Here is a 21305-nt window from a genome sequence, read left to right as displayed (position 1 = left end):
CACAGCAAACAGCTTGGCATCTGAGGTCATGCACACACTACGGGAAGCTCCCTGTGCTTGACTAAAGTGATCTCTCCCTTCATCCACTGCTGCTGAGGTGAGTCTTACACTGGCTGCATGCTCTTGGACCTTCCTCTCTCTTTGTGTGCTAGCAGCTCACCCAGTTCCTTATCCAGTACTCAGGAACTACCTGTTTCTCCTGGCCCTTCCCTCCTCGACGCTCCTGCAGCCTGCAAGCCACACAAACCAGTACTGGCTCTTGCCAAGCAGTCTTTCTCATCAGGGCCATCCAGCAAATAACCTGGATGTTTGGTGACCAGACAACATGTCAATGGGGTCAAATTCTGCCAAAGCCCAAACACAAACCTTTCCAGCTGCATCTCCCTTTTGCATATTTTTAAGGCACATGCTTGCAAATACAGTGATGCGTTCTCCTATTTGGGGTGAAGTTCTCTCACGCACCTGGCATGTACTTAAATCGTTAATTACTAATCCCTATGAAAAACACGTGGGCACACTTGAGTCATTAGTGACACCATGCACTCAGTTCCTGCTCTGTAACTTGAATCCTTCCACTTGGAAACTTCACAGCCAGCACAATCTCCTTTGAAAAGGGGTCCTGGGCTTCTTGCCCGAACTTCTCTCGGTCCTCAGATGGACTGCTGCTTCTCTGGAACACTCTAGTTGCAGGGAGCAGCTGAACCTGATGGATACCATATGAACACAGGAGCAGAAAGGCTCCAGCCTTGCACTGAGCAGTACCTTGGACTCCAGCAGGCGATGGTGATGTCCTGTAAAACAGAAGCCCTACCAGACTGCCCAGAGCAAAGCACAGCAAGCTGTTAGTAACACACCTACATCTGCATGTTCCTGATATCACCCCACTGCTTGTGTGTCTGAAGCAGAAGAAGTGGAAGTGAAATGCTCCATCACGGTGCTGCTAACAAGCCCTAGACAGGTTGATGCTTAATGAATGCCAGAGCAAAACGAGTACTGTTCCAGCAGCAATGAGCCTGTGGTGTATGCTGTGCACCAAATCCGAACGAGACATTTAACAGAGGTGGGACCCTCGCACAATCCTCTAAGGCCTGAAGAAACAAAGATGCCACCTGCAGCTGGGACAGCCACTACACCACAGAGTGCTGGCATGGGGCAGTGCTCTGGGGAAGCATGATTGTAGCTTTGTTTCCATGCTTCTCCCAGGGGTGCTGCCAGCCAGCGCACCCTGGGCTGGACAGACTTTGGTCTGAGCCAGGATAGGCTCTGATATGTGTTTATCTCATTCACCATGAACTAGTAGGAAGAACTCCTCTCAGGAGGGTGATACAGCTCTGAGGCAGGGCACCAGGGAGTGGGGTCTCCATCTTTGGGGGTCTGAAGCCACAACCTCCCTGGCTGAAGAAGGATCTGCTATGAGCTGGGGATGGACTAGAGAACTGTTGAGCCACCGGCAGTTCTGGGGTCGTGTGACAAAACACATGTGGCCATTTAGCAACATGGAGCCAAGAAACACAATTCTAATCTCCTGTTTCTTCCAAGGGTCTGATAATTTTACAAAATAAACACATTTTGACTACTAATCCCTGCCTAGAATAGAGAAGTGAAGACAGTCTTCCTAGCTCATGATTTGCAGATGGCTGTCAACTACACAGGGGAAAAAATGCAGAAAGCAGGTGCCAGCCTCCTCCCCTTGAGCTGTGCTGGGCTTTCACAAAAACTCCACATGCCTGGAAAACAGTGAAGCATCAAACAGAAAAGTAAAACAATTAATCTGCAAACATTACACTCGGTAGCACATCGCTCTGGGGGATAGAGTTAAACACCTAGCAACAGCAGACAGGTGCTTCTTACAGAAGGATCATTCAGGATTTCTTGAAAAGATCAGCCAAACTGTCCTTTAGGTAAATGGAAGTAAAACGTGGGCGAAGGAAAGCAGTAGTGAGATAGACCAGGCTGCCTCCACATCTGCTTGACTTTCACAAACACACTGAGCAGGAGGCAAGGCAGCAACATTTTCTGAGGATTGTGCAAAACCATATCATTTGGAGAAAAGCCAGCAGACCATCACAGCTGAGAAATGCGTGGAGAAAAGAACAGGATGAGTCAGGCTAGAAAACAAAGCAATGCTGAAGGGGGCGGGAAGTCCTGACAGGGGGAAAACAGAGACCTTGAAATGAGCAGCAGTGACCATACAATGCAGCACGCTTGTTGGAATACCCAAACACATATGGAATCATTTATGTTGGAAAAGACCTTTAAGATCATCGAGTCCAGCTGTTAACCCAGCACTGCCAAGCCCGTCACTAAACCACATCCCTAAGCACCGCATCTACAAGTTTTTTAAATAACCCCAAGGATGGTGATTCCACCACCTCCCTGGGCAGCCTGTTCCAATGCTTCACCACACTTTCAGTGAAGAAAGTTTTCCTAATCTCCAATCTAAACCTCCCCTGGCGCAACTTGCAGCCGTTTCCTCTGGTCCTACCGCTTCTTACTTGGGAGAAGAGACCAACCCCCACCTGCCCACAGCCTCCTGTCAGGCAGCTGTAGAGAGCAGCAAGGTCCCCCCTGAGCCCCCTCCTTTCCAGGCTAAACAACCCCAGTTCCCTCAGCGGCTCCCCACAAGACTTGTACATTAGAGCAACAGGCACAGAAGCTGTCAGGAGACAACAGTGCAGGCTCCTCTACACCACTGCAAAAGCCGTTTGGCTCCGGGCACTGCGGTGCTAGCAGGACGGTGCCTGGCTTTAGCATTGCAGCCCAGCCCCTCCTTCCAAGAATGCGTAAGACGAAGTGCTCACTACCATAACCTGAAGTAGGGCTTGCATGCTCAAAAGCTTGCCCAGTATTTGCTCTATCAGATAGTCTGAGAGCAGGTGCCACCTCTCAGCATCTTCTTGTCTCTTTGATGAGAAATTCTTCACTCCAGCATGAACTGGCAGGTCATATGTGGTGAAGGGATTTTACATACACTTTAAAGTAACCTCAGCCACGTGGATGAGCACTTTTCTGGCTCAAGGTGCTATACCCAAGGAAAGATGTAAAGCAGCTAGAGAGTGGACCTCTGCCTAGAGCTAGGGCAGCCGGTCCAGAAGGGGGGCAGCGGGCAGGTCCTGCCCAACGAACAGTCCAGGGACATTTCAAAAGCAGAAGCATATGGATGAGCACATCAGGATGGCACGTGTGCGAGGGCAGGAGCTGCGTCCAGCTGAGTGAACGAAAGTTATCTTGGAGATAGGCTGCACATTTCAAGCAAGGCAGTGACTAATTCAAGCCGGACAAAGTATGGCCACAGAAAATAACACCACAAGGACCGAAGGGCTCTCTCCCCCGCTAATTTCTACTTTTCCCGTACAAAAGCAGCGCAGCTTTCTATCGATCCATCCCGCGAAAAACCACTTCCCAGAAGAGCTCCCGGATTACAAACGCAACAGCCGCACAACAGCCCCACCAGCGGCCCTGGCCGCCCGTGGCCACCCCCCACCCCCCCCCGCCCGCTGCGGGGCACCGCCGCGCACACCGGGGACACCGCCTGCCTTAGCCCGCCGGCTGCTCCGCGCACTCCCGGCGCAGCGCCCCGACCCTCCGGGAGCGGCCGGCCGGCCTGCCTGCCAGGCAGCAGGCTAGGGGGGGGAGGAGGCAGGCAGGCAGGCAGGCAGGGAGGCAGGCAGGCAGGCAGGCAGGCAGGCAGGCAGGCAGGCAGGCAGGCAGGCAGGCAGGCAGGCAGGGTGCCCCAACACCCAGCCCATCGCCCCTGCGCGCTGCCGGGCGCACGTAGCGCGGAGGCGGTCGCTATTTATGCCGAGCCGGTGCCGGCCAAATATTCTGCCCAGATAACCAACCCGCTTACCGCGCCCGTGGGCCGAGCCGAGCCGAGCCAAGCCGTGCCGAGCCGAGCCGTGCCGTGCCGTGCCGAGCCCGGGCGGCGCGTCCTGCCCGCGCCGGCACCGCTGCTGCGGGGGGCGGGGGTCCGTGCCCGGGCCCGGGCTCGGCACAGCCCGGCCGTCACTCAGCGGGGCCGGCCCCGCCGCCCCTCCCGGCCGCCAGCAGCTGTGCCCGCCCCGGCCCCGGCCCCGGCCCGCCCCGGCAGCCGAACCTGCCCCAGTGCCCGGGCGCGGCGGGCGGTGCCGGGGCTGCGGCACGGGCGGCACTTGCTTCCGAAGGGTCTTCTCCGCTGTCGGCGGCTCGGGCCCGCCGCGGCCCGCATTGTGCCCCGTGGCAAGTCGCAGGGTGGCGGCAGCCCCCCGCCAGCGCTGCGCTCTGGAGAAGCCCCGCGAAGAGGCGCGCCCGGGTCCACGGGAGCCCCGGCCGCCGCAAGGCACCCTGCGGCTGCGGCTGGGAAAACTCCTTCGCCTTCCCCCGGGGGCAGCGGTGCCGCCCCGGGAGGGGGCAGGGGAGCGGCGGGGGTCGCAAGGCTCAGCCAGACCAAGTCGCGGCCGCGCTGGCCTCTGCCTGGGCATGGCCCTGCTACCAGCGAGGGTGAGCACCTCGTAAAAGCTGCTTCCCCACAAATGCCACCTGAATCTGCGCACCTACTAAGTCCGTGTCTTGTTTTACTCTCTGCAGGTTTGCCCCATACACCCGGTGACAGCCGCCCCCTGGGGCAGCTCGGCCCAGAGAGCTGCCTTCCAGCTTCGTGGTGCTAACAGATTTAGTACTATTGCTGCCAAATCTCCTTTCCCCTATCCTCACCTTTGCGTTACCATAAAGCCCCACAGATTTATCCTTTAATCTTTTTTAACAAATCTCCCACAAAGCGTCAGCCCCACGCTCAGCCTTATCTCTGCTGTCCAGTCTCCACCAGCAGGCACAAGGCAAGAGGGGAGAGAGCCTCAGACATATCAGAGGAGCACAGTCCATCTGAACCCTTCTCCAGCCCCACACTTCCCAGGCCTAGTGACGTCCTTCATCTGAAAATGGTCCCCATCTCCATGAGATGGTACCTGACTTTTTTTTCATGGCTTGCCATACAGCTGACCTGGCTGGTGCCAAGGTCCTTTGTCGCATGGCATCGGGAGAAAGATCTGCAGTTAGCCCTGGAAACACAGCTCACAGCTAGGCCAGATGAGGCACACAAAAGGGGACCCTGCCAAGCACGTGCGTGCCTTGACAGGAGAGCAGGATTATGGCACAGGTCACTGGTATCATCCCAGCTGCTGGAGGAGTGAAAAGGGCACTTAGAACCACCCAATTCACCCACTGACTGGCCCAAATGCCTGAATCTCTTCAGGGTGAAGAAGCCTAACGGCTACCAGATCAGACAAACCTAGATGCCAGTATCTATGCTACTTGCTCACCAACTGTTTTTCTCAAGGGTGTGCAAGATGTGAGCAATTCAGGAAGGGATCCACTGGCACCACCAAGCTTTCCTACAAGCCCACATTGGCTTTGCACTCTGAGATACACAAGCCACTTAATTTTTATCCCATCTGGCTGCCATCAGATGTAGCTTTGTGAGCACCAGCAGATCATCCAAGGTGAGTGCTACAGTCCCCTTAGGATTCACTCAGCCTGTCTGTATCAGGCAAGACATGGAGCCAGTTTCTCAGCACATCTGTTTTCAGTGTGATGCTTATTCTTTAGCTGCCTGCCATGACACAACGCAGTGACAAATGCTGCAAGTAACACACCTTGCAGCACTGTTCAACAAGACACCAAGTAGTGCTAACTTCAACTACACCAAGCACCTCTTCACAACAGTTATCAAGGTAACAGCTCTCAAGGTAACAGCTCAACACACTTGAAGCATGTCTGCTCAGATCACAAACCTCTCTTGCTCTAGCCGTGTTCTTAACTCACAGAGGACAATTCTCCTGTTGAAGAGTTCTAGTCTGAAAATATCAGCAATAAACAAAAGAACACAAAAGGAAGCTTTTAGGCACTATGAATCATTTAAAGTGAGGGTTTGGTTTTTTTTCAGTGCAAGATTCTTTCTCATTTTTCTTGTCTAGCACACTCAGCACATGAGAATATAGGCTCTCAAAATGCTGGCCTGCTGTGCAGCAACTGTGAGAACAAAGGATGACTGTGGTGAAAACACAGAGACAAAAGAGCTTTGCAACAGAAGTCTCCTCAAATGGGGACAGAGTAGGCCAGGAGTGGAAAACCTGGAGATAGAAATTCATTTTGTGATGGCAAAGAGGGTCCTTGTGTTTCTCTGATGAAACAAGACTTCCTCAAAATGACCCAGAATGAACACACTGGGGGGTGAAAGAGGTGAACTTAAACTTTGTAAAAGTAACAAAATACAGTTGAGATGGAATAAGCAGAAAAGAGATAGTTTGAAAGTGCTATTGTTCACATCCTTGGGCTTTGTTTGTTTTTTGGTTAAATTATTACAGTGTCATCTGTTCTCCCTAGGTAACGAATGCTCATTTTCCAGTTTATAAAGTCACAATGATCTACAAAACCAGTCTAACCATGCTGCATTCCCTTTGTTTGGCAGGAAAGTTATCTTGAGTGGGGTCCCAAGAATTATACCCTCCATCTCCACATCCCAAGGGAGGATCAGCTCGGCTTCTGCAGATATATCCTACCTGTTTCTGGCATTTATAATGAAACTGGAGTTCCAGTGAATTTCCAGGCTTTCCTCCCCATCTCTTTAGAAAAACTGCCTAACACCTAACCTAAACTTACCTTTCTGCAATCCAAGCCCTTATATGTCCTATTTTCCCCACTTATAAAAACAAGTTCTTTATCAGCAGAAACTTTTCAAAGTGTTCCCCTCCTTAGTCTTCTCCTATCAAGAGTAACTACAAATCCTTCTATTTAAGCCAGGTTTTCTAGACTTCCATTGTTCTTGCTTTTGTCTGGATTCTCTGTAATTAATCTTTCTTGTAGGGCAGTGCCCAGAACTGCATGCAGGATTCCCGTGAAGGCCTTTCCAATAGCCGTCAGAAAGGAAAGATCATGTGAAATGGTAACTCTACCACCTGCTCGATTCAGGCACCTGCCACAGAAGCACCATGCATTCATGAAAGCAGAGAAACCATTCACAACCAACCCCAAACACAGACTGCTGAAAAACTCGTTAAAAATCATGCAGCATTCTGTGTGAATTAACAACTTACACATAGCAGGCAGGTCTAATGCCTCCTAGGGACAACAGACTAACTACTAATTATGCTAACTACTTCATAGACTAGGAACTTCAACAAACTCAGTATGTTCAATACTGTGTACGGCCAACACCACCTGCACATTCTTCAAAGCCAGAGCACAAAATGTACTCACATAGTGCTAGCAGGCCAGTTAGCAAATGTATCAGTCTTGCAGATTACGCCACTGGTCAGTGGGGTAAAAAAAGTGACATTAAAAGCAGGTATAGAATCAGAGCTCTGAAACGGAAATCACAGACAGCCCAGGAAGACAGTAAATTTGGTAATTAAGTAAGTAACAGCAGAGTACCTGTAGAGTGATGGACTAGTAACGGAGCTACTTAAGACAGGGGTGGTACTGTGCAGTGAGTATAAAGACATCTCAATGTAGCCTCTGGATACAGCATATGAACTGAATGCAGCATTGTTAGCAACTTTTGGTTGGGTGCATGGTCAACGCATGCATAAAATGATTCACCACACGGAGAGTGGTATTCTTGGGCTTGCTGACCAGCTAAGACTGCACTCTGTTGTACCAACATACAACGCAGCCTGTGCCAACTTCGCTATTGAGCTTTGCAGATGCATAAGACTATGAATATTGTCCTTGCTTCTGATCTGGGCTTTTTTGACTCTGAAGCAGCCACCGACAACCAAAGAGAGGGTAAGGCGTACTCCAGAAGGAGCAGACAACAAGTTCAAAAAGCCTTTTGAGTGCCTCAAACATCCGCCAGGGTCTTCCTGCTAATACTACAAATGTAGAGTCCCAAAGCCTGCATCACCAGTTCACAGGTGAAAATCAACGACTGGCCAACAGCAGATGCCCCAGCCTCAAAGGATGCAAACACAACGTAGGCATTTCTCACACAACCAAACTTCAAAACGGTTCCAGCAAAATGCCCTATGCCATTACAATTATCAATTAACAAGTCATCAAACTTTGCAAGATTGCAGATGAAAGTGGCATATGCTCTTAGATACACAGGAAAACCCTCATGCTCTCCTTAGCAGCTCAGGAAAGTGCTTGTCTCACCCTAATGACCCACACCATTCAGATTTTCAGGCTTACAAGCAGTCCTACACAGAAGGAAACTTCTGCATGGAATTTATCTACAGCAGTTCATCATCACATGGATTCCTTCACTTGCATTCTTCACCTTCTCTGAGTGGCAGCTGAGGAAGGAGAATCGATTAATATGGAAGAATATTAATATCTTGGGTGTTAATGCCACTTCTCTTTCAACAACTACACTGAAGAGTCTCACCACAGCGTGCTTAAATATGGACAGGACCAGGTTAACTAGCAATTTGCATTAAATTAGCAGTTTGTTACTTTATTGCTACCTGCTCTAGTCATAAGGGCTCTGCTGTACCCCGTGTACAGTCCAGTCAGGGACACACTTGCTAGATTTCCAAGAGGACCCCTTCCTGCTTAGCTCACACCTCCTCCAGAACTACACCAGAATTAGAGTAAGAGGGTGCAAATATAGGTCTTACACGCTTTAACAGCTTGTTTACTCAGAATATTTGCACACATTTTCTTTCTTCCCTCCTATGCACTGCACTTTTCAGTCACGATTGTCTTTCTGTTCAGTCTCCCTTACCCATGCAGACAGCATGCTAGCAGAATTTCTTAGTTCAGTTTGTGTATTACTAGGAAAATTATATACGCTATGCACAGCGGAGAAATTCCTTCTGCTGGCATTCACTGTGTAAAACTTCAGTACTGTGTTTAATAGTCTTATAGGGACTATATCAAGCAGACTCAAATACAGGCAGCAAGACTATGAAATAATAATCATGTCTACAACTCCTCAAAATATTTCTAAGGCCAAATATAAAGTACGCCTCACAATAAGCCAAAAATAACGTGTTCAGAGGACTTTAAGCACAAATCCAGGTGCTTACAGGACACACTGCTTGCTCCTGTCTCCAGGGAGCAGCGGTCGTTGAAGATTTCTCAGAAGCATACATGAAAACGAGCTATCGAAACAGAACGAAAGGAATGCTTTGAATTTAGCAACCAGTTGGGGAGTGGGGGAGTGGGGTGAGGGGAGCAGAGAATTCAGAAAGGTGGTATCATTGCTGAAGAACTGCAAGCAGACTAGTAAGCACATAAAGTGCATACCCTTCTATGAAAGTTAAATCCCACAAATGTGGTCTTCCAAACAATTCAGCAATTAAACTCTTACAAGTTCAGGAAGAGGGAAATGCAAGTCTCTGACATTAACATCAGAAATATTGAGGGCTGCTTCCATGCTTCCCCAGTAATAAAAACACTAGTTAAAGAAAAAGGGAGGAGTACCCAGAAACGGCTGAGTAATAGCTGTGAGATAAAAAGCCCCCCAAAATTAGGGAAAGATCACAAGAGCAAAGTCAACATTATTTTATTGATAAATAATTTTTTTAATATTTTCACTCAAGCATTCTAGTACTACAATGGTAAACAAAGTGCATATTTTCAGAAAGTCAACAAAACCCAAACTCAGTAAACAAACTCTTTTCAAAGAACAAAGATTTTTCTATCTTCAGTGTTATCCCCTTCATGTCTTCAAGGCTGTATAACTGTTTAACAATGTTATCACATTCATGTCTGCAAGGCCATATAACTATTTATCTTCAAAGCCTGTTACTTATTTTATTGCTAAAGAATCTGAGCTGCTACATTTCAGAAATGGTGATTAATCATCCTTTGAAAATTCCACAAGACTTTGAGACACAAAATCATGAATCCATATATCAGTATCTGGAAGAGATGTGTCCACAAGAAAAGTCACAATTTTTCGATCCCAAGAGTTAGTGCTTTCATTAACTGCCTGTATCTGTGCCACCAGTGGTTTCTTCTCTACAAGATTCCGAAACACTATTGATGCCTCTTCTGACCACTGCTGGCTTTTCACTCCTAGGACAAATGTAAAGCAAAACAGAAGGTCACTTATAGACTAGACCAATCTGAATTAAGTTTATAAAGAAGTCAGGGGAGTTTAAATACTTCAAAAAACAGATGTTCAAGTGCTACTGAATGAAGCTTAACTCTAGAAAAAATCACAAACTCACTCATCTCACACACAGAAAAGTTTAATTATTACAGAGACTAGGACATTTATTTTTTCTTGAAGTCTAAAGATACGGACAAGTTTGCAGAAGTGAAAGGCAAATGTGTTGATTCACTGAGTAATTCAAAGTGTATCAGCTGACATGCATGATCAAGGCATATTACGAAACATGACAAAAAGGAAACTAAAGATCCTTTTGAAACAAACTATTGCTTTGTCTTGTGCCTGAGGGTGCTGAAATTATTTGTTCTGTTGGCCTTACTTTAGATTAAGTTTTCTTCATCTCAAAGCAGCATCAGCTATTAAAATATCTGCCAAACCTTCAAGCCCCAGACTAGATCTGCAGAAAGCAGAAATGAAAAGAAATGCCGCCTAAATGCCTCACGACTGTTGCTATTTTTTTGGAGAGCAGCATCCCACAAAGTCATGTCTGCTCATGGACATGATGCTAGAACCCAAACAGGTTTTTGAATGTGACCTCCTGCAGACTTGGAATTCAGTCTCCCCAGACCACTGCTGGTGTACAGCACCCAGACACAAGGGTCTCAAATATCGTGCATGAACACCCAAACAACAGCTTACAGATCAAAAAAGCAGAACAGCGAAGTGACAACACTTGGCTTTTACTATTAGCAGCACCCTGCTGCTGACAGGACAGGACAACACAGGAACACAGCTTGTTGCAGGTTACAGAAGGAATGAGAAGTCAACAGTTCATCAACAGTTAAGAAAGGGTAAGTAACGCTAGGAAAGGCTGGTGGGGAGGCAAATGGGGTTTTACAAGGAAACAGACCAGAGACTGAGGGGCAGCAGACATAAAAAAAAAGAGAGAAAAAAGTGGAAGAATAGCAAGACAATAGTTACCGGTCTTCCGGGCTCAGCTGGCCTGCTTTGACAATATGAAGCAGCTCAGAGGCCAACTTAACTAGCTACTTGGGATTCTGTGAAGCAGGAAAATTGATGACTTGCAGGCTTGCTCAGCTGGATCCTGCACTACCCCAGTAGAGAGACACAGCTAGAAATCAGCTTCATTTCAACACTGCACTCCTAGAACCCCAGCCTGTCGGTAACATCCATCATCACTAGTTCAAAGCAACCCCCAAGGTCACACCGAGGCTATGCAGGGAAGCAGATCCACAGAAGGTAACCTAGGATCAGAGCATCAGCTCTGTGGCCTGTCACTTCAGAAAGCATATTCTGTAACTGAAGTCTAGACTTCGTGCTCTGAAGTCTAGACTAGCACTGACCGAACAGCAGCAGGAAGCAGCAACTGAATAAGAAGAGACACATACATCTGAAAGCAATGCAGAAATGAAAGACAAATTCCGAAAAGGAAAGGAAAGGCAGCAAGGAGAATTTTGTTTTTTTAATTTTATCAGATGTCTGCACACACTCTATGCCTCATATTCTCAAGGAAATTAATTTTACTTAAGTCTATTGAAAGCACTCGCTCCCCTTGTAGAGTTTTTTTTGTTTGAGAACACCAATATATTTCAGGCAACTTTGGATTCCAAATATGCACTGGAAAACAGAAAATTACAATAGGGGCAATATATACAAGAAAAGCTCCAGAAACTCAGCATCTAGTTCCTAACTTTATGTAGATTAGGATAATCAGAACTTAAATTCTCATCAACAGATATAACTTTCACACTTGGTAACAGGTTATGTTTAAGGATCTGAAAACCATTTAGTTTTACTTCCCTGTGTGCTTTGCATGTTAGACATCACACACATTAAAATGATAAATTTTCATGACAATGAAAAGCAGCTGCTGGAAAAGCTTAAGCAATCTTCAGTTTTATAAATGGTAACTAAAAGTGCTGCATTAAAATAAACAAAGAATAAAACAGAACCTTCACCACCCATGTCAAGAAGAAAACCAGAGCTACTTTGATGACATAAACAAGCATGCATTAAACATGCTTTTGCAGGCAGGTATGGGCTTACTTTAGCAAAAATCAATTACATCACTAACCTTTGGCTTTGTCCACTTTACATTTCTGTTCATTTGGTATCCTCACTGATATAAGACTCTTAACAAGAAAAACTGGAAATGCTTACCTGCAAGCTGAGCTGTTATAGCTTGGAAAGGTAGTTTTCTAAATGTATCCATGAGCGGCTGTACTTTCTCTATGCTGACAAACTCATGTTTACCATAGTCCAGCTCATATACAGACAAAAACCCATTTCTAAGAATTCCTTTTATTACAACCCTGTACCACCTAAACAGGGGGAGAACAAAAGTAGACAATTTGAATTCTTATTCACACACTATCAGGTCACCAGAAAAATAATGCACTACCAAAAGATCTTAAACAACATGTCTCAGGCTTCCCAGATTTGGTATTGTCTGAATAGAAGTCAACTCTTCCAGCTACAATCCGGAAGCATGAAGAGACTGCAACCTCAATTACTCCCTTAATCCCTCAGATATCATTGGACGTCTGCCACGTTGTCAACAACGCAGACAAAGCAGAGCTAGGCTTGCCTAGCTTAGCAAAGCTAAGCTTGCCTTCAAAGATTTTGTTTTTAATTTAAGTATCTACTTACTGATTTTCAATTTTAGCTGCATACAGCTTGTTTTTTTCAATATTCACTGGTTTCTCTTCTGCCCTGCTGTAGTACAAGATCATTTCTTCCATCAGGGCTTCCAGATTATGTAGCTCCTTCCAAGGCTGGACAATAAAGTGACCTGGATGGCAGGCCACTGAGACATAGACATCCATGAGCTCACCAGTCTTTGACAAAGGTAGAGGTGGAGGCATATCAATGGTAGACACTGCACTACTGGGTTCTCTGGCTGGATCAGAGAAACTCTTCTCTAGCCTTCCAGTGGTTAACCGCAGAGCTGAAACAGCATCACTTGTCACTTTTGTGGTGCTAGTCTCACTGGGTGTTACACTCAAGAAAACATCTTTCTGATGCTTCCACAAGTCTGCATTTTTGATCTGTCGATTGACGCTACGATCCACGTCTGGGAAATTCTCTGGAGCAAACAAGTAAACATGTGCAATTCCCTTTGAACTATCCTGTTTAACCACCTTGGAAAACAAAAAAACTTCCAGTTAATAACCATTAAATGCACACCTGCTTTTGTACTAAAGCCTTTAACAGAAAAGCAGCACCAGTTCATTGCATTCTATACACACATAAGTATTTTCAAGGTTCTCTCAAATATGTTAATGAAGTTGTTGGACAGTAAGCAATTCACAGCAGCTAAAAAGAGCATTTTCAGCTATTCCACTAATGTAAATCAAATACAAAAATTGAGCTTTATTTTGCCCAACAGGTTCAATCTTGGTACCACATGTACAATTATAGTTTTCAGGAGAACAGTAGCCAGTGCCCATACAGATCTAAACAACTAAGTAATGCTGTTAAATATTAACACTTAATCCTTCAAAATTCTCTTCCTGTCATTATGGGAGATGAAGCCTAGTAAATTCAGGATGGGAAAAAATAAAGATGAAAAAAGCTTCCAGTTTTGTATCATGCATAATCTTCAAGCACCGATATAAAAATATTTCCTATTTAACATCAGATACGCTAGCGTTATTGATAGTAAAGCACTGACAAAAATACATTTTTTATTTGACAAAGTATCTGGCATTTTTTTACAGATTCTTCTGTTAATTTCCTAGCTGGTAATAAAAACTTGTCCCGGTTCAAGCAAGTACCTGTCACCTATTATTTAATCAAGCAAAAATTAGCACCCAACTCAAACTACCTTGGAAGAGGAGATTTAGAAAATCAGATGCAACAGTCCTAATTCTCAGACTAGAGGAGCTATGTTTTAACTATACAGTCCCCAGGAATGGTAAAGTTAAAAAAAAACACGTGCTGTGACAGAATCTGGAATCAGATTAAGAGGGAATTAACTTTGTTTAGTCTGTAGCTAGTAGACTCCTTTAGAAGGGTGTTTTCAGTTAATTAAACTGAATAGGATACATTGCAAGATGAAACAATTGTATCTCAAAGATAAGGGAAATTCTAAGTATACAAGAAGGTATACTAAATCACACTGGATTAGAAAAAGTAAACAAAGAGTTGCTTTCCAAGATCAGAAGGAGAAAAAGCTATGCTCACAAGAGGCATAAAAATAATTCATGTATCTTTTTATGTGGTGAAACAACAACTCTGTTTCTTTCTTATCAGCTAGTAAAACAACTCCAGCTGCATATTTGGACTGGGACAGCAAAATGTGAAAGGCTAATGTGAAAGCTGCTAAATTCTCAAAGGGAAAAGAGAAGCTTCTAACAGGCTTAAGAAAGTAAGTTTTATGCCAAAAGTCTTAAGAAAAGGACTATGCGTAGAATTTATGTCCGAGAGCTGGCTACAGACTTTTAAATGTCTATAACAAAAATCAATCTAACAAGTGATTAAGTTTCTAGAGTTGTTCTTCCAATGCTCTTTCCACGCATCTATGGATTTCAAGTCACATAGGTATTTTGGCTGTTTACCTTCATGCTAAATTCAGGACAATTCATCACAGTGTCTCTCAGCCACAGTACAGCATCTGGAGTCCACATGCCAGTGTTAGGAGGCAGATCAGCCAGGCAGCATTTTAAAGCCTAAGAACAGAATTAAGTATACAAGGTATACTTCAGTAATACGGAAACTAGTCCACAAGCTCCTATTCATAGAAACTTCATTAATGGTGACAGATTCAGTATGTATGACAAACAGAAAGAGACAGAGGAATAAGTAAACCCAGTACCATTATACATGCAAAACATCCTGTGGAAACATAGGAAGACATGATGATTTACTTCAGGCAAAGATGCACAATGAAACACTCCAAATGTTGAATGCTATTAAACAAAACAAAGTTTCATTACATAAACCTTGAAGTAGCAGCAGCAAACATTGCCAAGAGATCTTGCTTAAGTTAGCTTTAACGTGTCTTCATACCTGAGGAGGTATTGCAATTACTTCTCTCAGGAACTGTGGTGGGATTTCTCTAAGCTCTGATACTTTCACAGTTCCAACTGTTCCAGTATCCATGAACTGCACATCAAGTGCCCGTCTAGTGTGAATAATTCTTATCTGAAAGAAGAAAGCAGGAGCATCATTTTGAGTTAAAAACACAACAGTGACATACACACTATACCAAGTTTCATGGAAACTAAGGATTCCCATGTGGGAAAACTGTAGCTGTTCCTTGAGTACTTCTTACCTCTACACGTGCCCATTTTCCTTTGGAAGGAAACAAGCAGATTTTGCCACAGAAAGGTAGCGATACATTAAACTCAGATGTTTGCTGCAAATATAAAAACAGAAGTTAAAAAGCATGGAGCTATTACTATTTGGCACTCAATTAAACCTTGAAAAAGCCACGTATTGAATAAATAGTTCTGAGAAGTAACAATGCCATTTCAAATATAACAACTCTTTCCAGCCTCAGACACATTTCTTATCCCATTGTTTTAAGCTTCCCCAATCAGTAAAGCTTTAATTCCCAGCTGCCTATCTTACAGGGAAACTGAGAAAATATGAAGTGCCAGGGGAAAAAAGCCATGTTTGGAAACAGAGGATATGAAATCACTGACCATTACTTTAATGTTCTCAAAAGCAAAAGCAGTTCAGAGCTGTGACAGACAACTGAAGAAGCTCCCACTTTATATTCTAGAACAGATCATTTGCTGAGATATTTAGCAAACCAAATTTACTACTGCCTTAAATGAAAGTCTCATGGGGGTGACACTCACCATTATGGTCCTAAATAATATAACAAGACAATGGCTACACTACAAAAAGCATGAAGAAACTCCATTTGAAGATCCATAAACACCCTGGTTTGCTTAAACTCTCAGGCAAAACAAATCCCCTCAAGGTGAGCTGCAAAGTCAAGATTGCTTCTTTTACTGCCATATATAGATTTATATTAAAAGATTCTGAATGTCAAGGTCTGTCTTTAATAGTAATGAACCAAACATACACTTTGTCCAGAAAATCTGAATTCTGAAACACCTGGCTGCTTGCCTTTGTGTTGCTAAACTTTTCGGGATTCTGTATGTTTTCCTTCAGTGTTTAGCTTGCTTGAAACTGAATCTTGGTAAATGAGACATGTTTAATATAAGTATTTCCAGATGAGATGTGTTCCACGGCAGGTCTAAAGTTCAACTTCTACACCTAAAAACACTTTGACAGAGTAGTTTCACAAGCAACAGTTCTAACAGGAACTTCAAGGATCTGCATTTCATGGTTTGATTCTCTAAGGCTCAGCTGCGTGTTAAATTAGATTCTATTAAGATTTCTTCTCCTTTGTACAAATTCTCTTACAACTAGTAAGGGTTGATGCATGTGTCTGTAAATGGCTGGTGGAATGTCAGACTTCTGTGTCACATGCCCATTTTAAAGCAACATTTTGAAAAAGCTTCCTATACATCAGTTGATGTATAGGATATTAGCCATGACATTCAAACGCTAAGGGTACAAGCACAAGATATGCACCAGATCAGATCAAAGCCATTGAATCTCCAAGGAAGTCTGGCTAAAAAGAACAGACCCTTGGTTACACTGGGTTTTTTTGTCACTTTGCACGGTGTGCTGTGGGTGGGCCAGGCTGTTTATGCATCTCATCATCATCATGTAAGTAAAGATTACAGAAAAAACTTATGCCAGTATCTCCACAGGCTTTATACCAATCTGATGCACTTTCCATTGGAAACTTCCCATTGAGAGCTGTATTGTTACTAGTCTTAACTACTCAACGGAAGTTTTAAGTAGTTACTGAAGCCTTAGAGACAGCTTGTGAACAACAGAGCATCAAAAGACACTCTTCATGCTGAAGGATGCACCCCAAAAAACTAGGAAGAGAATTTATAACCTTTTTGAATAGTCTATGGCTACCTCAGAAATTTGAACTGATGTGCAAAGAAAATGATTGGGACACTCTGAAGAAAGGCTACATGACTTTACCACTTCTCTCACTGTAGAACCTACCTTGTAAAGGAAGTAGTCTTCCACTTTCTGCAAGATTTCAGTAAGTCTAGACAAGCCTTTAGATGGCACTTGGCAATACAGGCTTCCGTCAGAGAAAACGCTTGTTACTCTTACATTTGTATACAGTGCATCTACCTGCAACGGTAAGATTTGGACAAGAAAAGGGGGGGGGACAGCCCCCACCCCCACCAACTTAGCGAATTTCTGAGTACTGCTTTTTGTCCACCCAAGACTTCAGCAGTCATTGATTTTTAATTAATTAGTAAGGAAACAGGAAAATGGTACCTGTAGGTGCAGCTCAAGGGACTTGTCATACAGTGCCTTCAGACAAGTAGCATTGATGTTGATATCGTCTTCTCCGGAAGTGTCATAGAGAACAAGAAGAGGAATATCACTCTTTTCCAGTATTTCCACAGCAAATATCTTGGAGAATGTCTGCGATTCCACAGTCTTTACTAGGACAGGATCATCACAGAAGACCTCCAGTCCTGTAAGACACACCACACTTTTAATGTATCACTGTATTCAAAGGAAAAAATAACTGGGTCTGTGCTCACAACAGGAATCTTTTCAAGAATCAGGATACAGCAGGAAAGTTGTGATGCACCCCTACTTGCATTCTGCTTAATTTCCACCTTGTTAACAAAATAAGCCATCTTTGGGGGAGAAAGGTAAAAAAAAAGATCCTCTTCAGAAAGAGTTGAGGCAAATGTGTAGAGAAAAAAGGAATGCATCCAAGTATTACATAAACAAACAAAAGCTCATTCATAGCAATTTTATACATTTAAAATTAAGTATTTTCAAAAAGTTAGAAATGCCTACCAGTTTTAGGAAGGTAAATTAACTTCCAGGAGAGTCTAGGAAGTCTGCAAGTATGCAAGTACTGAAAGGGGAAGGATCATTTTAAAACAACTAAATAGGATCATATTTAGGAATATTGTCCAGCCTGGCTACAACAGATATGCCTCATTTGTGGAAAAAGGAGTTGTGCCAGTACCTTGTTTCACAAAACAGCAAATGTTTCCTTGTATTTCTTTAGGCTCGCATCTATTAAAGGGACAAAGGCATCCAAGCTAAGTGCTAAAACAACTAAGCTCTGTAACAGAGATACTGGATATCAAGGTCTTCTAATATCAAGGTTTCTTTATAAAACTCTCCTTCACTTCCTTCCTTCCTTTTCCTCCTTTTCATGTCTACCTGTGTCTGCTTAGACTACCTGCCTTGGACAAAATCTAACACCCACAGAGTTATGACAATCAAGGATCAAAACCTGCAGACTGAGATGCTTCATTCCATGAACTGTGCAACAAGCAGCTGTATAGTCAACACAGGCTTTCTCTTACCTGCCAGTTTACATTTTGCAGCTTGAAATGGAAGTGAATGGAACTGCTTCTGTAGTTTGTACACACTGTTGCTGTCAACAAACTCACTGAAGCCATGATCAACATAGCATACCTGATAAAGGAAAAGGGAATAAAAGCGTAAGATCATAAACATAATTGTAAATATGTTTTCTGGAGTCTAGGAAAAATGTATTCAGTTACCATATTCTCTGTGCCACAGACAAACAATTTGTCACTAATTTAGTACTATATAACACCATTAATTTCATGTTTATTTCACTGCTTGAATGTTCAGAGCTTTCAGGGAAAGACACCTCAAGATCTCTGTAAAACCCAACTGTTCACAGAATCTCAGCTCTTAATAGGAACAGTGCTGGAAGGACGCAGCACATATTACCCCAAACCACATAAAGAAATAATGAAGTGGCAACTTTTATTTCTAAAACTTTGAAAGTGTTGAAAAGTCAAATACCATTTAAAAGCCATTCTGTGTTTTGCCTTTTGTTTTTACATTAAGAGAATAATTTTGAATTATGCTTATAAATACAAATACCACAGTCAGTACAGAAAACCAGTAGGGAAACTGCTGATTGGCAGCAAATAATTGGAGCCCAAGTGAGAGAAAGGCTTTGACAAGACTTTTTACAACTTTTTAATAAACTCTATCACGCAAAATGTCTGCATACCAAGCACTGAAAAGTGAGTCTGAACACTGTGCCAGAGGATAATCAGCAAATGCTCCAGTAAAGCAGTATCCTTCTTTTGGCTAACAGCTCTATCTCGACAGAAATTAGAGACAAGCTTACTACCAATGTCCTTGCCACTTCTCTAAACCCAATAATCATTCACAAACCCGAGTTCTGACAGATGCCTCCAAGTTCCAAAGAGCATTTACATCAAGTTTCAGAAAAACTGCAATTCTGATACATGCACTGTTTAAATATTTATGAAATAGATCAACTTTAAAAGTATGTTAAGCAGACCTGGGTAATAAGTCTCCTAATAGGAAAACAAAACAAAAAATAAAAAGGTATCATTAATGTTTGACTAGGCAAGAAATAATTGAGAAGTTTGTTTTCACAGTTCTGTCATATGTTCTAGTTTCATTGCAGATGGCAAGAAGTGTCTGCTTGGCCCAGGAAAATTTTAACAGTGTAGTTAGATAATTTCAAAGGAGTTTAACTAAAATGCACACAACATGTAACTCCCAGAATACCAGATCCAGCTGACAGCAAGCCAATGAGAAGGATATACTTGTGTTCCTATTTAGTGCATGTAATAGATGTTTCTGTACAAGACTTCAAACAGGATCTATCAGCAAGTAAATTTTGTTCTTCCCTTTCCCTTCCTCTGTCCCACTCCAAATAGTGCTACTGCACCCATTCCTCCTAAGACCATCAAAGGCACATTTTCAGTAAAGTGCTTTAGGGCCCAGCCCAATTTAAAACCCCCAAACTCAAACTATTTATGGGAAAAAACATGAAAGACCATTTAATTCTGGCAATCCCATAACTTAAAAAAAATAATATCTTAATTTCTTACATAACTGAAAATAGAAATACCTCAGGGCAAGAAAGGAGAGAAGGCTAGCACAGCATATTTAGGAATTGATTGTGTATCTAAAAAAGAAGATTCTTTCAAGTCTTCCTTCAAGTGCTAAAATAAGTAATTGCTTGCCTTTATTCTGTTGTCTTCTAGAGAAATTATCCGAGCACGCAACCAGGCATCTTCTTCAGCGTGTACTGCAACAAGCTGCCCAACACTCAGAGACTGAGCTACTGACACTGTACTATTCTGACTATAATACGCTTTCATGTCATCTTCCATTTGTTCTTGGGCAGAAGAATAATCCTTGCCCACATACCTACGGTATTTTACAGAAAAAAAAAACCATAAGAGTTAGGATGCAACTTCAAAAAGCTGAATTAAAACCCAAGAACATTTACATGCACATGTAAGTAAATTATGGATATACACATTTTCTAAGCACGTCAGTATCCAAACTCTTTTCCCACTACCTGGGCTATAGAAAAGTAACTGATATAAAATCTAGTACTTTATTTACAGCTAAATGTGGTCCAGCAGTGTATAATCTAACACGCTCAACTAGATTTCTAGTAAGAGCTCTTACCTGATTATTATAATCATGTGGAACAACTTGACCACAAAAGTAATATCTGGGACCAAGTACAAAAAAGAACTCATACATCATCTCTGAAGTTACTCTGTCATTAACAAGCACCAGCTTAAACTGGTTTTCACTAAGGTTGATCAAAATCAAGCCGTCTAAAATAACTTCACAAATCAGCTGTTAAACCATGCGCTGTTTAATCTCAGCCTTCAGAACAATCTTGGTATTAGGCTGCTGACCTAATGGTTTATACTGAAGCAGTTTGTGTTGCATAGATCTTCTTAAAAAAAAACCCAGAACCTCCAAACGGGAAGTTCTGAATGCTTCAGAAACAAGTCAGGTTAAAGTAGACAAAAGGAAAACTTTATTCCCAAATTTGTATTAGTAGCTATGGTTTAAAGTTGTTCATAGAGTGATTAATACTGCTCAATTCTACCACACTGTTCAGATTATCATCCTATAAAAATTTGGGTGTGCTCTGAAGGTCTGCTATATGCCCAGGATTAGCGCAGATACTGTACTATGACATACTATGCTAACTTTGTTATAAAGATTAAGTTATATCTGATCACATTCCAGGGAACTCTCATTTTCATAAAGACAGCCTGCTACCTCACCATCTGATTATATATTGGTTTTCAGAATGACAGCCCTTTTGTTTCTGTGTCAGCACTCATCTGCTTCATAACGGACATGGAGTCAGGCAACAGTCACACATGTGCTACTTAAA

At 43.2% G+C, this 21305-nt stretch overlaps 2 protein-coding genes across 6 annotated transcripts in view; both read right to left on the bottom strand.

The window, feature by feature from the left end:
- The window catches only part of TMOD1 (tropomodulin 1), a 29474-nt gene extending 25356 nt beyond the window's left edge, over nt 1–4118 (bottom strand). The window contains exon 1 of one of the 3 annotated variants that reach the window (XM_055698292.1): nt 4097–4118. The gene's annotated coding sequence lies outside the window, so the exon portion shown is untranslated. Of the gene's footprint in view, nt 1–3850; nt 4045–4096 lie in introns of those variants that run through there. The other 2 variants (XM_055698291.1, XM_055698293.1) reach the window with 2 other exon arrangements.
- A 5350-nt stretch (nt 4119–9468) lies between these two features.
- TDRD7 (tudor domain containing 7) overlaps nt 9469–21305 on the bottom strand; it is a 48512-nt gene continuing 36675 nt past the window's right edge. For all 3 annotated transcript variants that reach the window (XM_055698814.1, XM_055698815.1, XM_055698816.1), the window contains exons 8-17: nt 20122–20308; nt 18445–18556; nt 17387–17589; nt 17102–17236; nt 15333–15416; nt 15068–15202; nt 14617–14727; nt 12707–13197; nt 12218–12378; nt 9469–9999 (exon numbers count right to left, since the gene is read on the bottom strand). In XM_055698814.1, the coding sequence (XP_055554789.1) occupies nt 9779–9999; nt 12218–12378; nt 12707–13197; nt 14617–14727; nt 15068–15202; nt 15333–15416; nt 17102–17236; nt 17387–17589; nt 18445–18556; nt 20122–20308 (1840 nt within the window). In that variant the 3' untranslated portion in view covers nt 9469–9778. The remainder of the gene's footprint in view (nt 10000–12217; nt 12379–12706; nt 13198–14616; nt 14728–15067; nt 15203–15332; nt 15417–17101; nt 17237–17386; nt 17590–18444; nt 18557–20121; nt 20309–21305) is intronic.

Source organism: Falco cherrug, chromosome Z (genome assembly GCF_023634085.1).
Source record: "Falco cherrug isolate bFalChe1 chromosome Z, bFalChe1.pri, whole genome shotgun sequence".
NCBI lineage: Eukaryota > Metazoa > Chordata > Aves > Falconiformes > Falconidae > Falco > Falco cherrug.
Note: the sequence above shows the minus strand (reverse complement) of the source record. Positions and strands in the feature narration are given on the sequence as shown.